This window comes from Heptranchias perlo, chromosome 6 (assembly GCF_035084215.1).
Source record: "Heptranchias perlo isolate sHepPer1 chromosome 6, sHepPer1.hap1, whole genome shotgun sequence".
Taxonomy (NCBI): domain Eukaryota; kingdom Metazoa; phylum Chordata; class Chondrichthyes; order Hexanchiformes; family Hexanchidae; genus Heptranchias; species Heptranchias perlo.
Genome location: NC_090330.1, coordinates 107,925,746 through 107,946,626, shown reverse-complemented (window position 1 = coordinate 107,946,626; position 20,881 = coordinate 107,925,746). Strand labels below are relative to the sequence as shown.

The 20,881-nt window shown below is 44.3% G+C and overlaps 1 protein-coding gene across 5 annotated transcripts in view; it reads left to right on the top strand.

Annotated features, from left to right (window-relative positions):
- The window catches only part of LOC137323127 (dedicator of cytokinesis protein 9-like), a 260,881-nt gene that overhangs the window by 177,382 nt on the left and 62,618 nt on the right, over positions 1 to 20,881 (top strand). For 4 of the 5 annotated variants that reach the window (XM_067986588.1, XM_067986585.1, XM_067986586.1 and 1 more), the window contains exons 31-35: positions 5,728 to 5,906; positions 7,855 to 7,971; positions 10,466 to 10,589; positions 11,536 to 11,669; positions 17,782 to 17,890. In XM_067986588.1, coding sequence (XP_067842689.1) covers positions 5,728 to 5,906; positions 7,855 to 7,971; positions 10,466 to 10,589; positions 11,536 to 11,669; positions 17,782 to 17,890 — 663 coding nt within the window. Of the gene's footprint in view, positions 1 to 5,727; positions 5,907 to 7,854; positions 7,972 to 10,465; positions 10,590 to 11,535; positions 11,670 to 17,781; positions 17,891 to 20,881 lie in introns of those variants that run through there. The other variant, XM_067986587.1, reaches the window with a different exon arrangement.

Genomic DNA, 20,881 nt, shown 5'->3' with positions numbered 1-20,881 from the left:
TCCCCCATTGGCTGCCCAACATGTCCATCATCGCAACGCACCGCCTTCCCAGCCAATTGGAAAGTGAACATACTCTTCATTACCCGATTGGAAGATTCTGGACTGTCAGTCAAACAGCCTTTTCTTCCCCATCGCCAACGTTTTTATAACTAATAAATGTAAGCGTTGAAAGAAAATAATTTTTGTTTTCAGCGCCCCTATGATTTTTCTCTTGGGTTTGCCCCCAGCTGTGTCCTGGCAATTAATCTTCAATTCCTGGAGACTCCAGGACAATCCTGGAGGGTTGGCAACCCTAGACCCACCTCAAACTTTGACCTGAGATCCAGATATATTTGGATTCCAGGGGCAGCGAGCAAGCACAGTGGGGGGGCTCCATGCCCAAATCCTCACTACAAGAAAAACAAACAGCCTTTCTGCCATTGGATGACATTCCTTCTCAAAGTGGCCGACTCATTCTCTTACACAAAGCTTTTCCATATAGCTGAAAAGAACCTCAGCCTTTTTTGTTTAAATCACCTCATTTGATGCACACTCGATATGTTGCTTTCATTTTTATTCGGGGTTTTGTCTGCTAGCCCTTGTGCAATCATTAAGTGTGTGGGGGAAGGGGGGAAGAAAGAGTGAAAACTGCTGATTCGTGCAGTGGCTGTTACATTTTTGATCCCTTCCTACTGGCTGCTGAAACTCCCCCAGTAGGAAGTGGAGTGGTTTCATGAATAGAAGGACAGATATCAGACGAATTGAGTTGATCGCCAAAGTGAAGTAAAGAGTCCTCTAGTGGCAGCCGCCCAGGGCTACAGGACAGTGCCAAGTTGACTGGAATAAAATGCCTGAAGACTTGTGTACTTTATAATTAAAACCGTGAACCAGAGTGCCCACTAAAAAAAATACTGCGCAGTACAGAGTTTCCAGAAAACCATTTTTTAAGAGGTTGAATGGCCGTACTTTGAAATCTGCAAAGGACATTCAGCACTGAAAGGGTTTATACATGATGGCACAGTTGAATCGTCATGAATTCATCAATTTGCGGAAAAAGTTCGTACCTAAATGTGGGAATGGTATATTGAAACAGTGCCTGGGATTGGCTGTGTGTCTATCCACACCCGACTGTACAAACGTGCTCGTGGCTCGGGGCCGATTTTTTCCGCATGGCTGTTTTGCTGCTTGACATTTACATTTCCTTTGTCGTGTGATCTAGGCAATCTTCTGGAGCTGTTGTAGTTGTGTGTACACACTGTTTTGGGTCCGATTTGATATGTTTTTGCAGTGCTTATTACTACAGAGTGGTTTGATGTGAAATACGGTGTCTAAAGTTGATTGTGTTTATTTTTGAATAGTGCAAGTCTTTTCCTTCCCTTGCATGTGTTGTTTGAGTTGCCTGTGGTTTGGTATTTGGAATTGTAATGGTGTAGGCACCACTGGGTTCAGTATACATGGCAGCATCATCTCCACAGTCAAGTGGGACCCTCGTCCCTCTACAAATGCTTCTGTACCTCACTGACAAAGAACCCTTGCAGATGAGAATATAAGATGATTAATTTTGGAACAGAAAAAGGTCCCTTTTTGATCAACCTGCCTTCTCACCATATTACCTCAATCTCTCCTTCCTCCCGAAACACATCCAATTGTTTCTTGAACACACTTGTACAGGTCACTTGAACGGTTTTCCATGGTGAAAAGTTCCTGTCTGACTTTCCTTCTTGCCTAATTTTAGCTTGTGTTCCCCTTACATTTGAATGGTAGTAATTTTTAATTCAGCTTTCTTCGTGCCTGTGAAAGCCTCCCCAGAGCTTGCCAATATTATCTGTGGCCGTCTCTCCACAATGCAGAGCAGAACATAAATCGCTCTGGTGTCCATTTATGCAGAAGCTGCATTATAATTTAAATTACGAGGACAGGTTGCGTGGACTAAGCTGGTATTCCCTTGAGTAAAGAAGATTAAGGGGTGATCTAATTGAGGTGCTTAAAATGATTGAAGCATTTGGGACGTACGGCCTGTGTCTGTCCTGTAAATTCTATGTAATTCTAAGTAATATCACCCAGAAAGATGTTGACTGGTGAGGGAAATGAAAAAGTGAAGGAGTAGGGGAGAGGGAAAGCACATTTCTCTTTCTCTCTCTCTCTTTCCCTCTCTCTCTCTTTCTCTCTCTCTCTCTTTCTTTCTTTCTCTCTCTTCCATGATTGGGGGCTCCTGTGGAGCAAACCTCTGCAACCACATCCCTCCTTCAGTGCTGCCAATGCACTCAATCCTTTCCCTTTCCTACCCGTTCCCAAAATTCCCTTGATCCTCTCCCCATCTCGGCCACCTCTTCACCCAACTTTACTTCACTCTAATGGCTCTCTGCAGCCCACCTCCATTGCCCCTGCACTTAACTCAGTGCTGCACCAACCTGTCACTCTGCGGGCACTACGTTGTCTTCAATTGGTTCTACTCCTCTGAATGCGCGGTCACCTCTTGTGTTTCAGGGTCCATCCTTGGGTCCCCCACACCCCTCTCTTGTCCCCTGCTCCACTATCGGTGGCTGCTCATTCAGCCACTTTGTCCCCTGACCACCTCCCACGTTGGGATGAGACGTTAAACCGAGGTCCCCGTCTACCCTCTCAGGTGGAGGTAAAAGATCCCACGGCCACTATTTCGAAGAGCAGCGGGGTAGTTCTCCCCGGGTGACCAGACCAATATTTATCCCTCAACCAACGTCACTTTAAAAAAAAAACCGACAGATTATTTGATCATTATCACATTGCTGTTTGTGGGAGCTTACTGTGCACAAATTGGCTGCCTCGTTTCCTACATTACAACAGTGATCACAGTACTTCATTGGCTGTAAAGCGCTTTGGGACATCCTGAGGTCATGAAAGGCGCTATATAAATGCAACTCTCTTCTTTACTATGCCTTCTGTCCCTTTCCCCCTCCTGCTCGACATGCCCTCCCAACGCTCAATGCCATGAGACACATTTCCACATGTGAAGAGTGCTATAGTAATGCAAGTTCTTAAAGCCGTTCTTTCCGGTACAGTGCACCTCATGCCTACAGTTGGATATTTTCCCTCTTAAATCAGGCCCTTTTGATGTGATTAGTTATTTTGTGCACTGGTATTTTAATGATTCAATTATTGGGTTCTAATTCTGGATTTTTTTTTAAACCTTAGTTGAATTTCTCCTGAAATAGTTACCTCCAAATAGTCATAGTCTCGTAGAATCATAGAATGAAACAGCACAGGAGGAGGCCATTCGACCCATCGTGCCTGTGCCGGCTCTTTGAAAGAGCTATCCAATTAGTCCCACCCTCCCCTTAACCGTCTCTGCTCTAAGGAGAACAGCCCCAGCTTCTCCAGTCTCTCCACATAACTGAAGTCCCTCATCCCTGTGTGTCCATGGGGTTATTTCAATTGTTGCATTTCTTATATTGTAATAAACAGTAAGCAGATTACTGGATCCAAACAGCATTAAAATTCTTCTTTTCCTCAGACTGGTGCAAACTTTATTTTGGACCTGATTTGAGCATTCCCTGTGTTAATGCTCGGTCAGATGCTGGCCCTGTTTTTACCTGCGCTTCCACTAATTAAAGTGCAACGCGCAGTATTTTGGCGGGTGCTAGCTGTACGTTGAGATTTGCCAGACTTCTTCAAAATTCAGGATGAAAGAACATCTTTTTGACAAGTGAATCGTTTCATTGTGTTGGGAGAGGCACCAACTGGTTGCGCTGGCGGATTAATGGGAGCTGGTATCTTGCACAAATCCAGATTGATAAATCTCAGCTGTGAACACCCTTCCGCCCACACGACAGTGATGTGAATGTTTGTAAAATCCATCGTTCAGCGTACTCGCTGTAGAAAATAAGAACGCACGGCCAGAAACGCGAATTAAGAGAAAACGTTGCAGAATAGGATTGTCCTTCACTCTTTCCATCAGCTATAGCGTTATTGTAAAATGCATTTCTGTTTCTCTACCTTCCGAAATACTGGATCAATTAACTGTTTATATCGCAGAGACCACTAAGAAAATGGCTCTGAGCGTTTGTTTTTTAGTTGCTCCCTCCTGCCTCATTTATGCTCCGGAGCTATTTGGCGAACAGTACGGAGAAAGGAGGTCACAGCTGCAGAAGTTGCTGCCAACCAGATTATGTCGTGCTCGCCTCAATCCCTGCGACAATTGAAATTAATTTCAGGAGACTTATTGGCCCCTTTTTGTATTATTGTTAAGTGTTGATATATTTTTTTAAAAAACGATGCCAATTTGCTGCACCGTGCAAACTGCATTTTGATACATAGAATCATACGGCACAGAAGGAGGCCATTCGGCCCATCATGCCTGTGCCGGCTCTTTGAAAGAGCTGTCCGATCAGTCCCACGCCCTCCTGCTCTTTCCCCATAGCCCTGCAAATTTTTCCCCTTCAAGTATTTATCCCAATTCCCTTTTGAAAGTTATTATTGAATCTGCTTCCACCACCCTTTCAGGCAGCGCATTCCAGATCATAACAACTCGCTGTGTAAAAAAAAAATTTCTCCTCATCTCCCCTCTGGTTCTTTTGCCAATTACCTTAAATCTGTGTCCTCTGGTTGCCGACCCTCCTGCCAGTGGACGCAGTTTCTCCCCATCTACTCTATCAAAACCCGTCATAATTTTGAACACAAAAGAACTTCTCTTGCACAATATTTTAGCATTTTATTTTTTGATCTTATCGCAAGGAGAAGTAAACAATTTAATCTCGATGTCCTAGATTCAAATCTAAGACTCCGAAGATGAAAGAGCCATTTGAGATGAGTATTGTACCTGTATCAGCTGGCCCAATTTTTATATCATCCTGCACTTACATTTTTTACGCAGTGAGTTGTGATGATCTGGAATGCGCTGCCTGAAAGGGCGGTGGAAACAGATTCAATAGTAACTTTCAAAAGAGAATTGGATAAATACTTGAATAGGAGCAATTTTCATGGCGATGGGGGAAAAGAGTGGGATGAGTGGGACTAATTGGATAGCTCTTTCAAGGAGTCGGCACAGGCACGATGGGCCAAATGGCCGCCTTCTGTGCTATATATTTTTTTTTATTCGTTCACGGGATGTGGGCGTCGCTGGCGAGGCCGGCATTTACTGCCCATCCCTAATTGCCCTCGAGAAGGTGGTGGTGAGCCGCCGCCTTGAACCGCTGCAGTCCGTGTGGTGACGGTTCTCATATGCTTCTATGGTTATAGCACTAGAGCTTTGAACTTGCACCGAGGAGTACTAAACCTGAATTCTAGTTTAGTTACAGTTCCTGCTTGTGCATCCAGATAAGGGACCAGCTTTGGTTGGTTTGCCGTTTGACGGGAGTGGTGGGTTGAGGTGGAGGGAAAGCTGACGTGGGGAAGTGCTGATTTGCTCCAGTTATTTCCAGATGAGTAAACTCGGGGGCAATACTGGCATCTACGAAGAGATTTTTGTTGAATCAACCTGATTAATAAAAATTATACCGTGAAGGAGGAAAAACAATCGCCTTCTCCCAATATATTAAAAAAAATGATATCTAACAGCTCAGTGTCTTGTGACTGAAACACCTGAAGTCTGAGCGAGAGACTAAGGGTTGTTTAGTGGCCAGAATTATGTCTGTTTCCAGTAAGTATATAACCTCTAATATGCATTGTGTTTAAGCTTCCAATTTTCATTAACCGCTTATGGTATAGCGGTCAGATTCTCTTAAGTCCGTACGTTTTAAAACAACCGATCGCCTTACTGTTGCAAATCTTCAGACTTGCAGCTTGACTTCACGCTGGCTGATGACTTCTGCAAGAACCATTTCTTGGTGGGGCTGCTGCTGAGAGAGGTCGGCAGTGCGCTGCAGGAGTACAGGGACGTGCGGCAGATTGCGATCAGCGTCCTCAAGAGCTTGATGATTAAGCACACGTTCGATGACCGATACACGGCCAAGGTACGCAAAGTTCCCGAACAACCTGAGGGCCGGTGGAAATGGGAAAGATATACGGTGATGTTTTAGAAATATGTGTCACAGTGTAAATTGTTTACTTCTCCTTGTGATAGATTAAACAATAAAATGGGTGCTTGTGTTTAGCATCATTCCTATACAAGCAACAAGTATTACAAATGCCCTTTAAGGGGAAGTATTTCCAGGGGACAGGTGGAGAATTTACAGAAATCTTTTTCAGAAAAACTAGCAGAACACGCATCTTACGCTGAACACGGCTGTGAAAACTATGACCCCTCCCCCCGCCGGTTAAGAGCTAACAAGAGTATAGAAAATCCTAACTTTTCCTGGCACTCCCGGATCCCCAGATAACATGTACATTGTACCAGCCGTCACGCATAGCGGGCAAATCCCGTTTGCACGAACAGGCCTGCTTTCAGCGGTGGGGTCTGTATCAAATTGGCACTGAGTGAATCCAGTGTTAATCTGAGACTTCCCTTCCCTCGCTCCAAGGTACCAGGAAGAATTGTTTTTTTTCTTCTGGTGAGAATCACATTTACGAAAATGGTTACTGATCTGTTTTAAGCTGGAAAGTATCGCGTGCCCAGAATTTTATTTCACGTTTCACACAAGGTTTAGTGGAAATCTGGAACTCTCTTCCCCCCAAAAAGCTGAGGAGCCCGGGGGTCGATTGATAGATTTTTCTTAGGCAAGGGTACGAAGCCAAGGCGGGTAAATGGAGTTGAGATACAGATCAGCCATGATCTAATCGAATGGCGGAACAGGCTCGAGGGGCTGAATGGCCTCCTCCTGTTCCTAATATTCCAGAATTGTTACAATTAAAATATTGCCTTTCTGTTGCTTTTTAATAGCTCAGTATCACCACCTGGAGGAAACACTTAATATTGCAGTCGTTTCAAAGTGCATCTTAAAATACGTGTAATGGCCGCACGTCAAATTCTTTACTTGCATTAATTTTAAAGGGGGCATGTAGCCCTTCAGTCCCTTTCCAACGTTACACTTCAAGGTTGCTCAGAGACCTATGGAGGAATAAACAGAAGCTAATTTGACACAACTGGCAGCTGTACTGAGAGTCTGCCCTGGTTGTTGTGATGAATTTCTTTTTGAAGTAGAAACAAAAATTGAATCTGCAAATGTTGTAGCCATTCCGCTCGTAGCAAGATCCCGTCGATGTCAATGAGATGAATGGCCATTTAGTCTGCTTTTTTTTTTGTGGTGAGGGAGCAATTTTGGCCAGGCCTACAGGAGAACTCCCCACTCCTCGTCATATAGTGCTTGGGGGGGGACCTTTCACTTCCACAAGAACAGGGAACCGGGGGCATCAGCTTAACATCTGATGTAAAAAATGATATTTCATGCAATGCAGCACTCCCTCGGTAGTGCATCAGAATAGGGTATTTTTGAACCATCGTAGAGGTCATTCGGCCCGTCGTGCCTGTGCTGGCTCTTCGAAAGAGCTATCCAATTAGTCCCACTCCCCCCTGCTCTTTCCCCCATAGCCCTGCAAATTTTTCCTTTTCAAGTATTTGTCCAGTTCCCTTTTGAAAGTTATTATTGAATCTGCTTCTTACCACCTTTTCAGGCAGCGCATTCCAGATCAGAGCAAGTGAGTGGGCAGAACTGTGGCAGATGGAGTTTTTATATTCTTGAATCGTGTTCTTTGCGAGGAATACAGTTTTGAATCTATACAAAAATACTTCAGTCTACTCACATTTCCTGTGTTATCTCGTTATATGGGGGTTTTCTGACTTTGACACATCAAGACACCGTGAGCTTATTTTCTTTAAGATTACACCCCAGACGAGGATGTAATTGCCCGTTGTATTTTTTTTTAATGGCGCTTAGCAGGAGCGCAGCGTACCGGGTGTGAATGCAGCAGTTCTTGTGGATGCGGAGCGGATTTCTCATCGTGAAATTGTCGTTCTCATTACAGAGCCATCAGGCCAGAATTGCCACTCTGTACTTGCCTCTTTTCGGTCTCCTGCTCGAAAACGTGCAGCGCGTCAACGTGAAGGATTGTTCGCCTTTCCCGATGAACCAGTCCAGCAATGTGAGTGCCATTTTCTGCCAGTCCTTCCTTGAACCCGGAGGTATTTAGTTCCAGTCTGAGCCTTTCCGGTTTTTTTTTTTCGCCCTTCAACTGTTTGCGCTCGGCTGTCGCTGATTGCGTACCCGCTGATGCAGCGGATGGTTGCATTTCTTATAGTTGTTAACATTTTCAGAACGTTCAATAAAATCAATACCTATTGATTGAGCGAGCGGGCAAAAACTGTGGCAGGTGGGGTTCAGTCTGAGGTCATCCACTTTGGGCCGAAGAAAGATAGATCAGAGTATTTTCTATACGGTGAGAAGTTAGCAACGGTGGGGGAGCAGAGAGATTTAGGGGTCCAACTGCGGAAATCACTAAAAGATACCGGACAGGTACAAAAAATAAATTAAAGAACGAATGGAATGTTGGCCTTTATCTCAAGGGGGCTGGAATACAAAGGGGTAGAAGTTATGTTACGGTTATATAAAGCTCTGGTTAGACCCCGTTTAGAGCACTGCGTTCAGTTCTGGGCACCGCACCTCAGGAAGGATATATTGGCCTCGGAGGGGATACAGTTCAGATTCACCAGAATGATACCAGGGACTAAAAGGGTTAAATTATGAGGACAGGTTGCACAGACTTGGTTTGTATTCCCTTGAATACAGAATATGAAGGGGTGATCTAATCGAGGTGTTTGAGATGATTAAAGGATTTGATAGGGTAGATAGAGAGAAACTATTTCCTCTGGTGGGGGGAGTCCAGAACAAGGGGGCATAACCTTAAAATTAGAGCCAGGCCGTTCAGGGGTGATGTCAGGAAGCACTTCTTCACACAAAGGGGAGGGGAAATCTGGAACTCTCTCCCCCAAAAAGCTGTTGAGGCTGGGGGTCAATTGAAAAATTCAAAACTGAGATTGATAAATTTTTGTTAGGTAAGGGTATTAAGGGTCACAGAACCAAGGCGGGTCAATGGAGTTAAGATACAGATCAGCCATGATCTCATTGAATGATGGAACAGGCTCGACGGGCTGAATGGCCTCCTCCTGTTCCTATTGGTCGAAGTTCATATCCAGTGGGCTACTAAAATTTAGTATCCCTGTTGTGCTAGTTCTGGATTTATTTATTCTAAAAACAAATTGAATGTTTTAAACCTTTGTCCTGCAGCAGTTCAGTGACGGTGTGCTTTACCTGTGGGTTATGTATTAGCCCTCTCTCTCCCTCTCGACTGTATTCACAGATCTGTTTTATACTGGCGTGGGGAAATATGAAAATTAAATCCAAACTAGTGTGTTGATGCAACTCTGTGAAAATGTTCTTGTTTGCATAGTGTGTCGCTTTATAATACAGAAAAATTTAATAAATTGATATTTTAAAAATATATTGTAGTGCAAAGTGAAGCAATATTTTATCAGTTTTTTTTAAAAAAAACTTTCCACAGAAGCTCAGCTTTTGAATATTCTGCATAAAATTCTTGACTAACTTGTATAAATTTATTTCTGCCAAAAAAATTAACAAATTATTTTTTAAAATACATTCAGCCTGAATGGGACATTTCTTAAAAATATGTTATTATATTAAAAAGTTGGCTTATGTTCAGAATCTAAAGGAACTGAAGGGTTGATGATTAATTGACGCTGCAGTAAGACAAGTGAATTGACCAAATAAGTAAAATTAAATCACACAAAAACAAAAGCAAAATACTGCAGATTCTGAAATAAAAACAGAAAATGCTGGAAAACACTCAGCAGGTCAGGCAGCATCGACAGAGGGAGAAACAGAGCTGATGGTTTCAGGTCGATGACCGTTCATCGGAACTGGTTAACTGTTTGAATTCCTGCTGTACAAAAGCCAACATGTGATAGAGAACAGTTAATTCCTGGTGTTTTTGGCAACACCAATAACTCGCATTTATATAGCACCTTTTAATGTAGTAAAACGTCCCAAGGCGCTTCACAGGAGTGAATATCAAACAAGATTTGACACCGAGCCACAAGGAGATATTAGGACAGGTGACCAAAAGTTTGGTCAAAGAGGTAGGTTTTAAGGAGCGTCTTAAAGGAGGAGGGAGAGGTTTAGGGAGGGGAGTACGGTAGTTAGCTTGAAAATGTTTGGTTGGGTTTGAGTTCTCTCAACTTGGCGACTGGGAAATTAATATTAGGGATTTAATTGTCATAACGCGATGTAAACCTCTCTGTGGGTCCCCCTCCATTTTAATTTCTGTTGCTGAAAAAAAAAGCTGGTTGTTTTTACGTAATGGAGGAGTCACTTAAATAATAAAATAAAACCAAAAGAATGTTGGAAGCCCCCAGCGGGTCGGGCAGCATCTGTGGAGAGAGAAACGGAGTTAACGTTTCAGGTCGATGACCTTTCGTCACAACCGGAGGAAGTTTGAGCTTTAACGGTTCGTGAGCAAGTACAGAGCCAGGGAAATAATGGGGAGAGGAAAGAACAACGGGAAAGATCTGTGATAGGGTGGAGGGCAGGAGTGATTAAATAATGTTCTTGTTTTAATCCAGAGTAGAAGAGACGAGTCACCGTTCAGTTTACAAACAGGGAACACCATGGTGACTCCGCAGAGGCCAGGAAGCACCCTTGATAACAATGCCCACAAGGATGTATTTGGTGTTATTTCTGGTACAGGTGAGGAGCTAATGTGATTTCACACTCAGAATTTCCAGTTGTAACAAAATGTATTTGTTTAACCTTGACAACAGTAAGTTTGTAGATTAATCTTCGTCCTATATATGTGTGCGTACGGGTCCAATTATTCATATTTTAATGTTGCCACTGGCAGTCCAGAGGTGTTGCTTTCTGCATGTGGAAATCCATATTTGTATCCAGGGTTGAGTGGAATAGTGTTTATTGAAGTACCCCCCACCCTGCCTTGCATGTCAGCCGTGGCTCAGTGGGTATCTCTTTCACCTCGGAGTCAGAAAGTCGTGGGTTCAAGTCCCTCTCCAGAGACTTGAGCGCAAAAATCCAGGCTGACCGTCCCAGTGCAGTACTGAGGGAGTGCTGCACCGTGGGAGGTGCCGTCTTTCGGGTGAGGCATGGGCGTAAAAGATCCCATGGCACTATTTCGAAAAAGAGCAGGGGAGTTCTCTCCGGTGTCCTGGGGCCAATATTTATCCCTCAACCCAACATCACTAAAACAGATGATCAGGTCATTCTCATCTTGCTGTGCGCAAATCGGCTGCTGCGTTTCCAACATTACAACAGTGACTAAACTTCAAGAGTTCTTCATTGGCTGTAAAGCGCTTTGGGATCTCTTGAGGTTGTGAAAGGCGCTGTATAAATGTCAGTTCTTTCTCTTTCTTTTCCTTTTTCTCCTTGTTTTTATTTTTAAAAAGTTTTTTCTCTCTCTCATTTTCTCTTGCTCTTTTTCTCATTCTCTTTTTCTTTTTCTTTCTCTTTTTCTTTATTTTACCAGAACTATGTTTAAAAAAAAAATGGTGACTTTGAGATGAAGTAATTTTGTTGTGTTGTGAGTGACCCTTTTACGTTGCCTAGGGATTGTGAACCCAATTACTTGAAACTTCCCTCTTCAGGATAAGCTCTTTATGTGTATGTGTGTGTGTTTTTGCAGCTTCTCCTCATGGATCATCTACTCCAAACATCAGCGCAGTGAGGCACGCAGACTCCAGAGGTTCGCTGATAAGCACAGATTCGGCCACTAGTCTACTGGAAAGAAATGCTGAAAAGAGTAACTCTCTTGATAAGGTAGAATTTAATCTTTGAATAACCTCAAGCTTTGTGCTTTGAGACAAAATAACTTGTTGGTTGTATCTCGTACACTTTGGGCCAGATTTTGCTGTAGGTGTAAATCTGACCGCGTCTGCCGTTCGTTAGACTTGCCGTTGCACCTTTAGGTTTATAAGTATTTTTGTGCGACAAGTTGCTGAGAGTGGGAACAGATAACGTCATGGCGAGGGAAACAGGGCATCTGGGAGCTGAATGAACAGGGCAAGAAACAGGGTCTCTCCTCAACCAAACAGATTGAAGGATTGTCAGACAGCGAGATGCTGTTTTCGCGAAACTAACGGCGGTTTCTGGGTTTCCGAGTTCAACCGCGCATCTGCCCCTCGCCTGAAGTCGCCGTACCATTTGCGCAGAAATAACGGCGAGCGCCATTAGTCTCACCGTTATTTTGACAGCAGGTTCTGGCCCATTATGTTTGTCTCATGTAACGCCGTTTGAGAGCTTAAACGTGACCTTGTGACCTTGCCTCCTTATGCTAACAGAGGGAAAAGCTCCTTAGGAGACACTCGGCTTATGCAATGCTGACTAACAAGGAGGCTGAGGGAAGTTCAAAGTCTACACGGAGGAGTTGTGTTACTATGGATTTTTCCATTTTAACTATCCCAGTCTTGCCAGAGAAAATCTTGCATGCAGCTTTACCTCTTCAATTTCATGAAGTACTTACCGCTTGGCTTTTATATCTGAACTTCTAACTGGACATGTGAGTGAATTTGATTATTGGTAGCAACTCCAAGCGCAGTTTGTAAATTAATTTAAAAACTCCTCTATTTAATTGCCTGTCTGCCCAATTATAAATTCCTCATTTCAAGTGCACCACCATGAAATTTTTATTTTCTAAAACTATTTGGAAATGGACCATTTTAGTTGGGATGGTTTAAAGAAATGGCCTTTTATATAGTGTCTGAATTGGTTATCCAACCTGGAGACCTGACAGAACATTTTCATTGATTTTGTACTTTTAAATACACAGAAACCAAACTGACAAATTAAAAGCCACAAAGCATCAACCATTTTATTTGTACAGATCATATTGATCCCAGATTACTGCACTGACATTGCACAGAGTTGTTGGCCTATTACAATGGAGTTGCTATTAATAACAGTTGGGTCACTGAAGGTTAGTTTGTTGCTTAGTGTGACTATCGCAGTTTGTGCGCAAGAGATGGTCTTTTGGAAATGTAATCATCTCCTTTCAAATGCTAGTATTCCTTACAGATCACGTCAGTGATGACGTTTACTCAGGTATTACTGCTGCCATCATCTTCCGCAGTTGTCTTGCAACCTGCGTTTTGTACCCATGCAAGGAATCTTACAACACCAGGTTATAGTCCAACGATGTTCACCTGACGAAGGGGGAAGCCTCCGAAAGCTTGTGAATTTAAAATAAAATTGCTGGACTATAACTTGGTGTTGTAAAATTGTTTACAATTGTCAACCCCAGTCCATCACCGGCATCTCCACATGGTGATTACAGATAATCTTTCCAACTGCCTGTTATCACACCTCTGCATGGATGGTGTTCAGACAGGGGAACCTTACACCTAAGACCACTGAATACGCAAGCGGTCAGATTACAAAGACAGAGAGAGAGAGACAAAGAATGGCCCAATGCAAAGCCACGTTTTAAAATCATTTGAGGTGGTGCAGACAGTTAATTAACCGTGCCAGGAACAATCTGAAAGTTACTCCATCATGTTTTTCTTCTCCAAGTTACCTGACGCAGTTAAAGCTCATCGGGAAAAGCCCTTTTAAGGTTGATAGTCGTGGTGATAATATGGACATGAAGTCGGGGCGATACAAGATTTCAGTTATTGGCGTAAATCTGACCTCAACAGGTTTAATCTGCAAATTAAGAACACTTTTCCAGGCTGATGGGTAAATGCTTGAAGTGGAAAAATTTGCAGGGCGTTGGGGAAAGAGCAGGGACAGGCACGATGGGCCGAATGGACTCCTTCTGTGCTCTATGATTCCATTTTCCAAAATGAGGACCATGAATTACCCCTTCAGACATGGTTGGTGGTGATCCTGTAATTTTGAACTTTAAAATTAGATTATATGATTTCCCACCTCACCTAGTTAGAAGTCTGTATTGTTTGGGATTTTGTATGGCACACCAGCGTACCTTATTATCAATATGATTCTTTTTAGGGCCTGGATGGTACAATTTTATACCTGGTTTCAAATCCAGCCCAGATTTGCCCAGAATTCAAGTCGATAGCTCTGTCCACTCACTGTAGGAGCCCAATGTCAATTGAGTTTAGTTTGTCTCAACACCAGTTCTGAAGTTATTTGAGTTCGCAGGACAAACTTCCCCATAATTTGGTGTAAAAAATGGCGATCTCACTCTGGGGGGGGTGGGTGCGCCATAACACAAGAAGTAGAAAAGTTCATACTAGCGCTGTTCTGAAATGGGGATTGAAGGGGATTGGTGAGACAGAGTAAAGGGCAGCCAACTCTGCTAAACTCCTCATTAGGGGAATTCATGCCGCCGTCAGATGACAGAAATGAAAAAAGTGATGCATTACTTAGCACTGGCATAGAAGCATAGAATTTTACAGTCCAGAAGGAGGCCATTCGGCCCATCGTGCCTGTGCCGGCTCTTTGAACGAGCTACCCCATTAGTCCCACTCCCCCTGCTCTTTCCCCATAGCCCTGCAAATTTTTCCCCCTTCAAGTATTTATCCAATTCCCCTTTTGCAAGTTATTATTGAATCTGCTCCCACCGCCCTTTCAGCCAGTGAGTTCCAGATCATAACAACTCGCTGCGTCAAAAAAATTTCTCCTCACTTTTTTGAGTAAATTCACCCAAAAAATGGACCCAAAAATTAGCAATCTGCTTTTTTCCATCTCCCATGGCAGTGCACCCAGGGAATTGAGACCAAAAGCACTGGTCGAAATCAAGGAAGGATAGAGGGCGGGGAATAGTTGAACCGAGGCAGGCGAGGGGAGAGGGAGGATGGAGAGAGGAGAGGAGGACAGAGAAGGTGGGGGTGGGGAGGGAGGTGGGGGACGGTGAGAGCTGAGGGGGGCTGGAAGCTAATTTTATCTTGGGGGGGGTCAGGTGGGGGGGAGTGACCGCCATCTTGTGCCTTGGATGTAGTTCTGCATCCAATTACTGTCAGGAGAGGGGAAGGAAGAGAATGAGGGAGAAGGAAGTGAAGAAGAGAGTCAGAAAGGGGAAAGTGTGAGAGAAGAGAGAAGGGGGTAAGAGGAGGAGGGAGATGGGGGCCAGTGGAAGAGGAGGACACAGGAGTGCGGGATCAAGGGGAAGGAAAGGGGAAGATGGAAGGAGAGTTCTCGGAAATGGGCGAAGAGGGGGAGGGGAGAGGCGGGGTGGAGTGGGGGAACACGGGGATGGATAGGGGAAGATGGGATAGGGAGCAAATGGAGGGAGTAGGGGAGAGGAGAGTGAGGGAATGGAGGGGAGGGGCAAGGGAGTGATGTGGGGAAGTGGGAGAGAGGTGAGGAGTGGGGGAGAGGTAGAGGACGGGAGGAATGAAATGGAGGAGGGGAGGGGAAGCAGGGAAGGTGAAGTTAGGAGTAGGAGGGAGAAGAGACAAAGGGAGCGGAATTTGAGGGGTACAGGGAGGGCGGAGTTTGACTCTATACTGGTGGGAGTATCTGAGTGTACCTGAGGGGAGTCAGCCCATAACTTGTTCTCGGGGAGGTTCTGCGTCCAATTCCTGTTGAGATTCCGGGGCCCAAAGATGGGTTTCCAACATTCACCATTCTTGAGATATAAAAGACCATATGTTTCCCTCACTGTCAATGACTGGACAGTCTGTGGTATCCTATACTAGCCTGTTATATGTACTTCATCAGTAAACAATGACCAAATTCACCAGTGCTTTCGACCTCTGGTTTTATTGCCAATCGAAATGACCTTTTGTATAAAAGTCTCCCAATAGGTGTGCATTTAGATAGGCACATGATGTAAGGTGGAATGTTGGCTAACAGTAGACGTTAGCAATGAGTAATGACTTCATCTATATCTGAGAGTGGGTAAGCCAAGTATTAGCAGCCAGAAATGGTTGAGGTAATTTCTTAAACGTAATGGCATTGGGAAATGCTTGGAAGCTGCTCTGAAGGTGTCACCATCCCGCAGAACCATCTTATCTCTCTCCTGTTTGTTTTGCTATTTCCAGATAATAAAACGTACAACAACAGAACTTTCTTTTTAATTCTCTGAATTGCACACATCTGTTTTTTTTGGATTAAAGATGCCTTGAAGATTTTTAAATATTGATTACCTCAAAGGAAAAATCAAGTCTATGGGGGAAAAGGTGCCTTTCTGTTTGATCTGCCAGCTTGGCTCAGTTGGTTGTACTTCTGCCTCCGAGTCAGAAGTTTTGTGTTGGAAACCCTGCCCCAGGCAGACACTTCAGTGCAGTACTGAGGGAGTGCTGCGTTGTCAGAAGTGTTGATCTTTTACCGAGGCTCTGTCTACCTGTTTAGGTGGATGTGAAAGATCCCATAACACTATTTAAGGAAGTGCAGGAAGTTTTCCTGGTGTCTTGGCCACCATTCTTACCTCAAACTACATAACTTTTTAAAAAAAAAACAAGAGATCAACTGGTCATAATTCTCATTTGCTGTGTACAATTGGCTACCACATTTGCCAACATAACAACTGTAATTTCACTTCAAAAGTAATTAATTGATTTTGAAGCATTTTTGGGGCATCCTGAGGTGGTGATGAGGCAAGCACTTAATTTTTTTTCTCCCAGTTTTATAACATACTAGTAGTATACTTACAAGAATTTAGTTTGGTGATTTTCTAAGTTGCGATTCTCTCCCTGCTACGTTTGCTCTGTGACATGACCAACAGGTGAGTTGGGTGTCCCGCACCAGGCTTTACTGGAAACTGTGGAAGGGGACTGAGACGCAATGGGGAGTTGTACAGCCCCAGGAAAGAGCACTGTCGGCTGGGTGCTCTGTATCCCGAGCAGGCAGCGTGGTTTGCTGGGGTTGCTTAACTGCTGGATTGGCTCTCAATCCGGAGAGAAGCTGTGACCCATCGTTCTTTCTGCCTCCGCCCCTGCCTCAGCCCATTTGTTACCACTAGACTCAACTACTCCAATGCTCTCCTGGCCGGCCTCCCATCTTCCATCCTCTCCGTAGACTTCAGCTCATCCAAAACTCTGCTGCCCATATCCTAATTCACACCAGGTCCCATTCACCCATCACCCCTGTGCTCGCTGACCTGCATTGGTTCCCGGTCCAGCAACACCTCGATTTTAAAATTCTCATCCTTGTTTTCAAATCCCTCCGTGGCCTCACCCCTCCCTATCTCTGTAACCTCCTCCGGCCCTACAACCCTCCAAGATCCCTGCACTCCTCCAATTCTGGCCTCTTGCGCATCCCCGATTTTCTTCGCCCCACCATTGGCGGCCGTGCCTTCAGCTGCCTGGGCCCGAAGCTCTGGAATTCCCTCCCTAAACCTCTCCGCCTCTCTCTCCTTTAAGATGCTCCTTAAAACCTACCTCTTTGACTAGCCCTAATGTCTCCTTACGTGGCTCACTGTCAAATTTTGTCTGATAATCGCTCCTGTGGAGCGCCTTGGGACGTTTGACTGCGTTAAAGATGGTGTATAAATGCAAATAGTTGTTGTTTAAGTTTCTCCTGGATAGATAGTGTCACTGAGCAACCAGAGCAGGGAGCTGGGTGCAACCTCGCGTGATCCTGACAGGAAAGAGGAATTTGAACAGAAAAAAACTCTTTACCCCCCTCCCTCAAGACTTTGTTTCTCCTTTCAAGTTATCATACAACTGAGAGATGATTTTTGAGGTGTCTTTTTACAATTGCATGGTTTGGATTTTCTACGATAAGTTGTATGAGGAAGGCAATCTTTTGTTGATTGTTAGATAAACTTAAAAAAAATATGAATCTGTTTCCAATTCAATAACTCTTTCTCTTTCCCCCCCGCCCCCATTGTAGAAATTTGCTAAGTTTCACTGATGATTAAACAAAGCTTAATTTCCTTTAAAAATGCAGCAGGATTTTTAAAATTGCTCTGGTCTTTTCTGATGTTTTCCTATGGATATAATGTTCACCAATTGCACGTCTCTCTCAGAACCATGGATGTGCAGGGAGCTCCGTATTGCGATGCGACAAACTAGAACAGTCTGAGATTAGAAGTCTCCTCATGTGTTTCCTTCATGTGCTGAGAAGCATGTCTGATGGTAGGTTTAATCACTTCCACTACTGCCTTTATTGTATTAATTTGAAACGATGTCTCACTTGATGAGCAAATTAAACTCCAGTTCCGAAATGCTGTGTTTCCATTGGCAAGTTGTGAATTTAGATTAGTTTATTTAAGAACCGAGAGTTTATAACTATCAGGAAAGACTGAACAGGTTGGGGCTCTATTCTCTAGAAAAGAGAAGGCTGAGGGGTGACCTGATAGACGTCTTCAAAATTATGAAAGGGTTTGATAGGGTAGAGGTAGAGAAGATGTTTCCACTTGGGGAGACCAAAACTAGGGGCCATAAATATAAGATAATTACTAATAATTTCAATAAAGAACTCAGGAGAAACTTCTTTACCCAGAGAATGTTAGAATGTGCAACTTTAAAAAAATTCATTCATGGGATGTGGGCGTCGCTGGCGAGGCCGGCATTTATTGCCCATCCCTAATTGCCCTCGAGAAGGTGGTGGTGAGCCGCCTTCTTGAACCGCTGCAGTCCGTGTGGTGACGGTTCTCCCACAGTGCTGTTAGGAAGGGAGTTCCAGGATTTTGACCCAGCGACGATGAAGGAACGGTGATATATTTCCAAGTCGGGATGGTGTGTGACTTGGAGGGGAACGTGCAGGTGGTGTTATTCCTATGTGCCTGCTGCCCTTGTCCTTCTCGGTGATAGAGGTCGCGGGTTTGGGAGGTGCTGTCGAAGAAGCCTTGGCGAGTTGCTGCAGTGCATCTTGTAGATGGTACACACTTGCTCCCAAAAGGAATGGTTGAGGCAAATAGCATAGATGCGTTTAAGGGGAAGCTTGATTAGTATATGAGGGAGAAAGGAATAGAGAGAATGCTGATAGGGTGAGATGAAGTAGGGAGGGAGGAGGCTCGTGTGGAGCATAAACACTGGCATGGACCAGTTGGGCCGAATGGCCTGTTTCTGTGCTGTAAATTCTGAGAGAATGATTTTGATTCCAAAACCATTGGTGTGCAAACATATCGCCAACTTAATCATCCACCCAGCTGGAAAGTAACTAATTACGCCACCAAACAGGTACGCTTAAAAATACCAGATCTAAACTAAGTTTTAAAAGCACGGTTAGCCTTAATGACTGCCAAACAACTTAAAAAATTACATTTTAAAAATGTGGAGTCTCATATTACTCCTTATTTTAATAGTTATTAGTCATTAAAAAAAATTATTTAAAAATTATTTTTTTTTACTTTTCCCTTTTTCTCTTTAATTTAATTCAGTTGTTTCTTTGTTTTTTTATATAAACTTTTGCCTTGCACCATCATCCCTTATGTCATTTAATCTCTCCTGCTCTCCACCCTATCACAGACCTTCCCTTTTGTTCTTTCCTCCCACCCCCTTTCCCTGGCTCTGTACTTGCTCAAAAACTTTAACTCTTTTAACATCTTCCAGTTCTGACAAAAAGCCTTCGGCCTGAAACGTTAACTCTGTTTCTTTCTCTACAGATGCTGCCTGACTTGCTGAGCTTCTCCAGCATTTTCTGTTTTTATTGCATAGACTAGGCTTGTCTTCCCTTGACTATAGAAGATTAAGGGGTGATCTAATTGAGGTGTTTAAGATGATTAAAGGATTTGATAGGGTCGATAGAGAGAAGCTATTTCCTCTGGTGGGAGAGTCCAGAACAAGGGGACATAACCTTAAAATTAGAGCTAGGCCGTTCAGGGGTGATGTCAGGAAGCACTTCTTCACACAAAGGGGGGAGGAAATCTAGAACTCTTTCCCCCCCCTCCCCCAAAAAGCTGCTAGGGTGGGGGTCAGTCGAAAATTTCAAAACTGAGATTGATAGATTTTTGATAGTTAAGGGATACGGAACCAAGGCGGGTAGATGGAGTTATGATGCAGATCAGTCGTGATCTAATTGAATAGCGGAACAGGCTCGAGGGGCTGAATGGCCTCCTCCTGGTCCCATGGCTGCCTGACCTTTTCCTCTGAGCAGAGGGCACTGGGAAGTTTGGAAGATGGAATATTGGAGGAGGAATTGACCCAGACCTTGAATGTGACTCATGTGGCTACGAGATTAATGGTGTTATTGGCAGAAGGCCTGAGGATAGATTGACTGTCCAGCTCCTTGGCCAAACCATTGACCAGAAACTTAACTGGACCAGCCATATAAATACTGTGGCTACGAGAGCAGGTCAGAGGTTGGGTATTCTGCGGCGAGTGACTCACCTCCTGACTCCCCAAAGCCTTTCCACCATCTACAAGGCACAAGTCAGGAGTGTGATGGAATACTCTCCACTTGCCTGGATGAGTGCAGCTCCAACAACACTCAAGAAGCTCGACACCATCCAAGATAAAGCAGCCCGCTTGATTGGCACCCCATCCACCACCCTAAACATTCACTCCCTTCACCACCGGCGCACAGTGGCTGCAGTGTGCACCATCCACAGGATGCACTGCAGCAACTCGCCAAGGCTTCTTCGACAGCACCTCACAAACCCGCGACCTCTACCACCTAGAAGGACAAGGGCAGCAGGCACACGGGAACAACACCACCTGCACGTTCCCCTCCAAGTCACACACCATCCCGACTTGGAAATATATCGCCGTTCCTTCATCGTCGCTGGGACAAAATCCTGGAACTCCCTTCCTAACAGCACTGTGGGAGAACCTTCACCACACGGACTGCAGCGGTTCAAGAAGGCGGCTCACCACCACCTTCTCAAGGGGCAATTAGGGATGGGCAATAACTGCCGGCCTCGCCAGCGACGCCCACATCCCATGAACGAATTTTTAAAAAAAGAAATGAATGGAGTGAGGCTTCGCCAGAAGATCTAAAGAATGGGAAGAGGGCCCACTTGTTAAAGGCTGATGGCCGTATGTTTCCGAGACTGTTTTATAAGTAACAGTGGACTGTGAAAATCCAGACTTGGTGCTTCTGATGCACCTCAGCCCCTCTTTTCCTTCCTCCCCCCTCCGCATTCTAGCAAGTAAGCCTTTATTTACAGCACTTGTATTCAGACT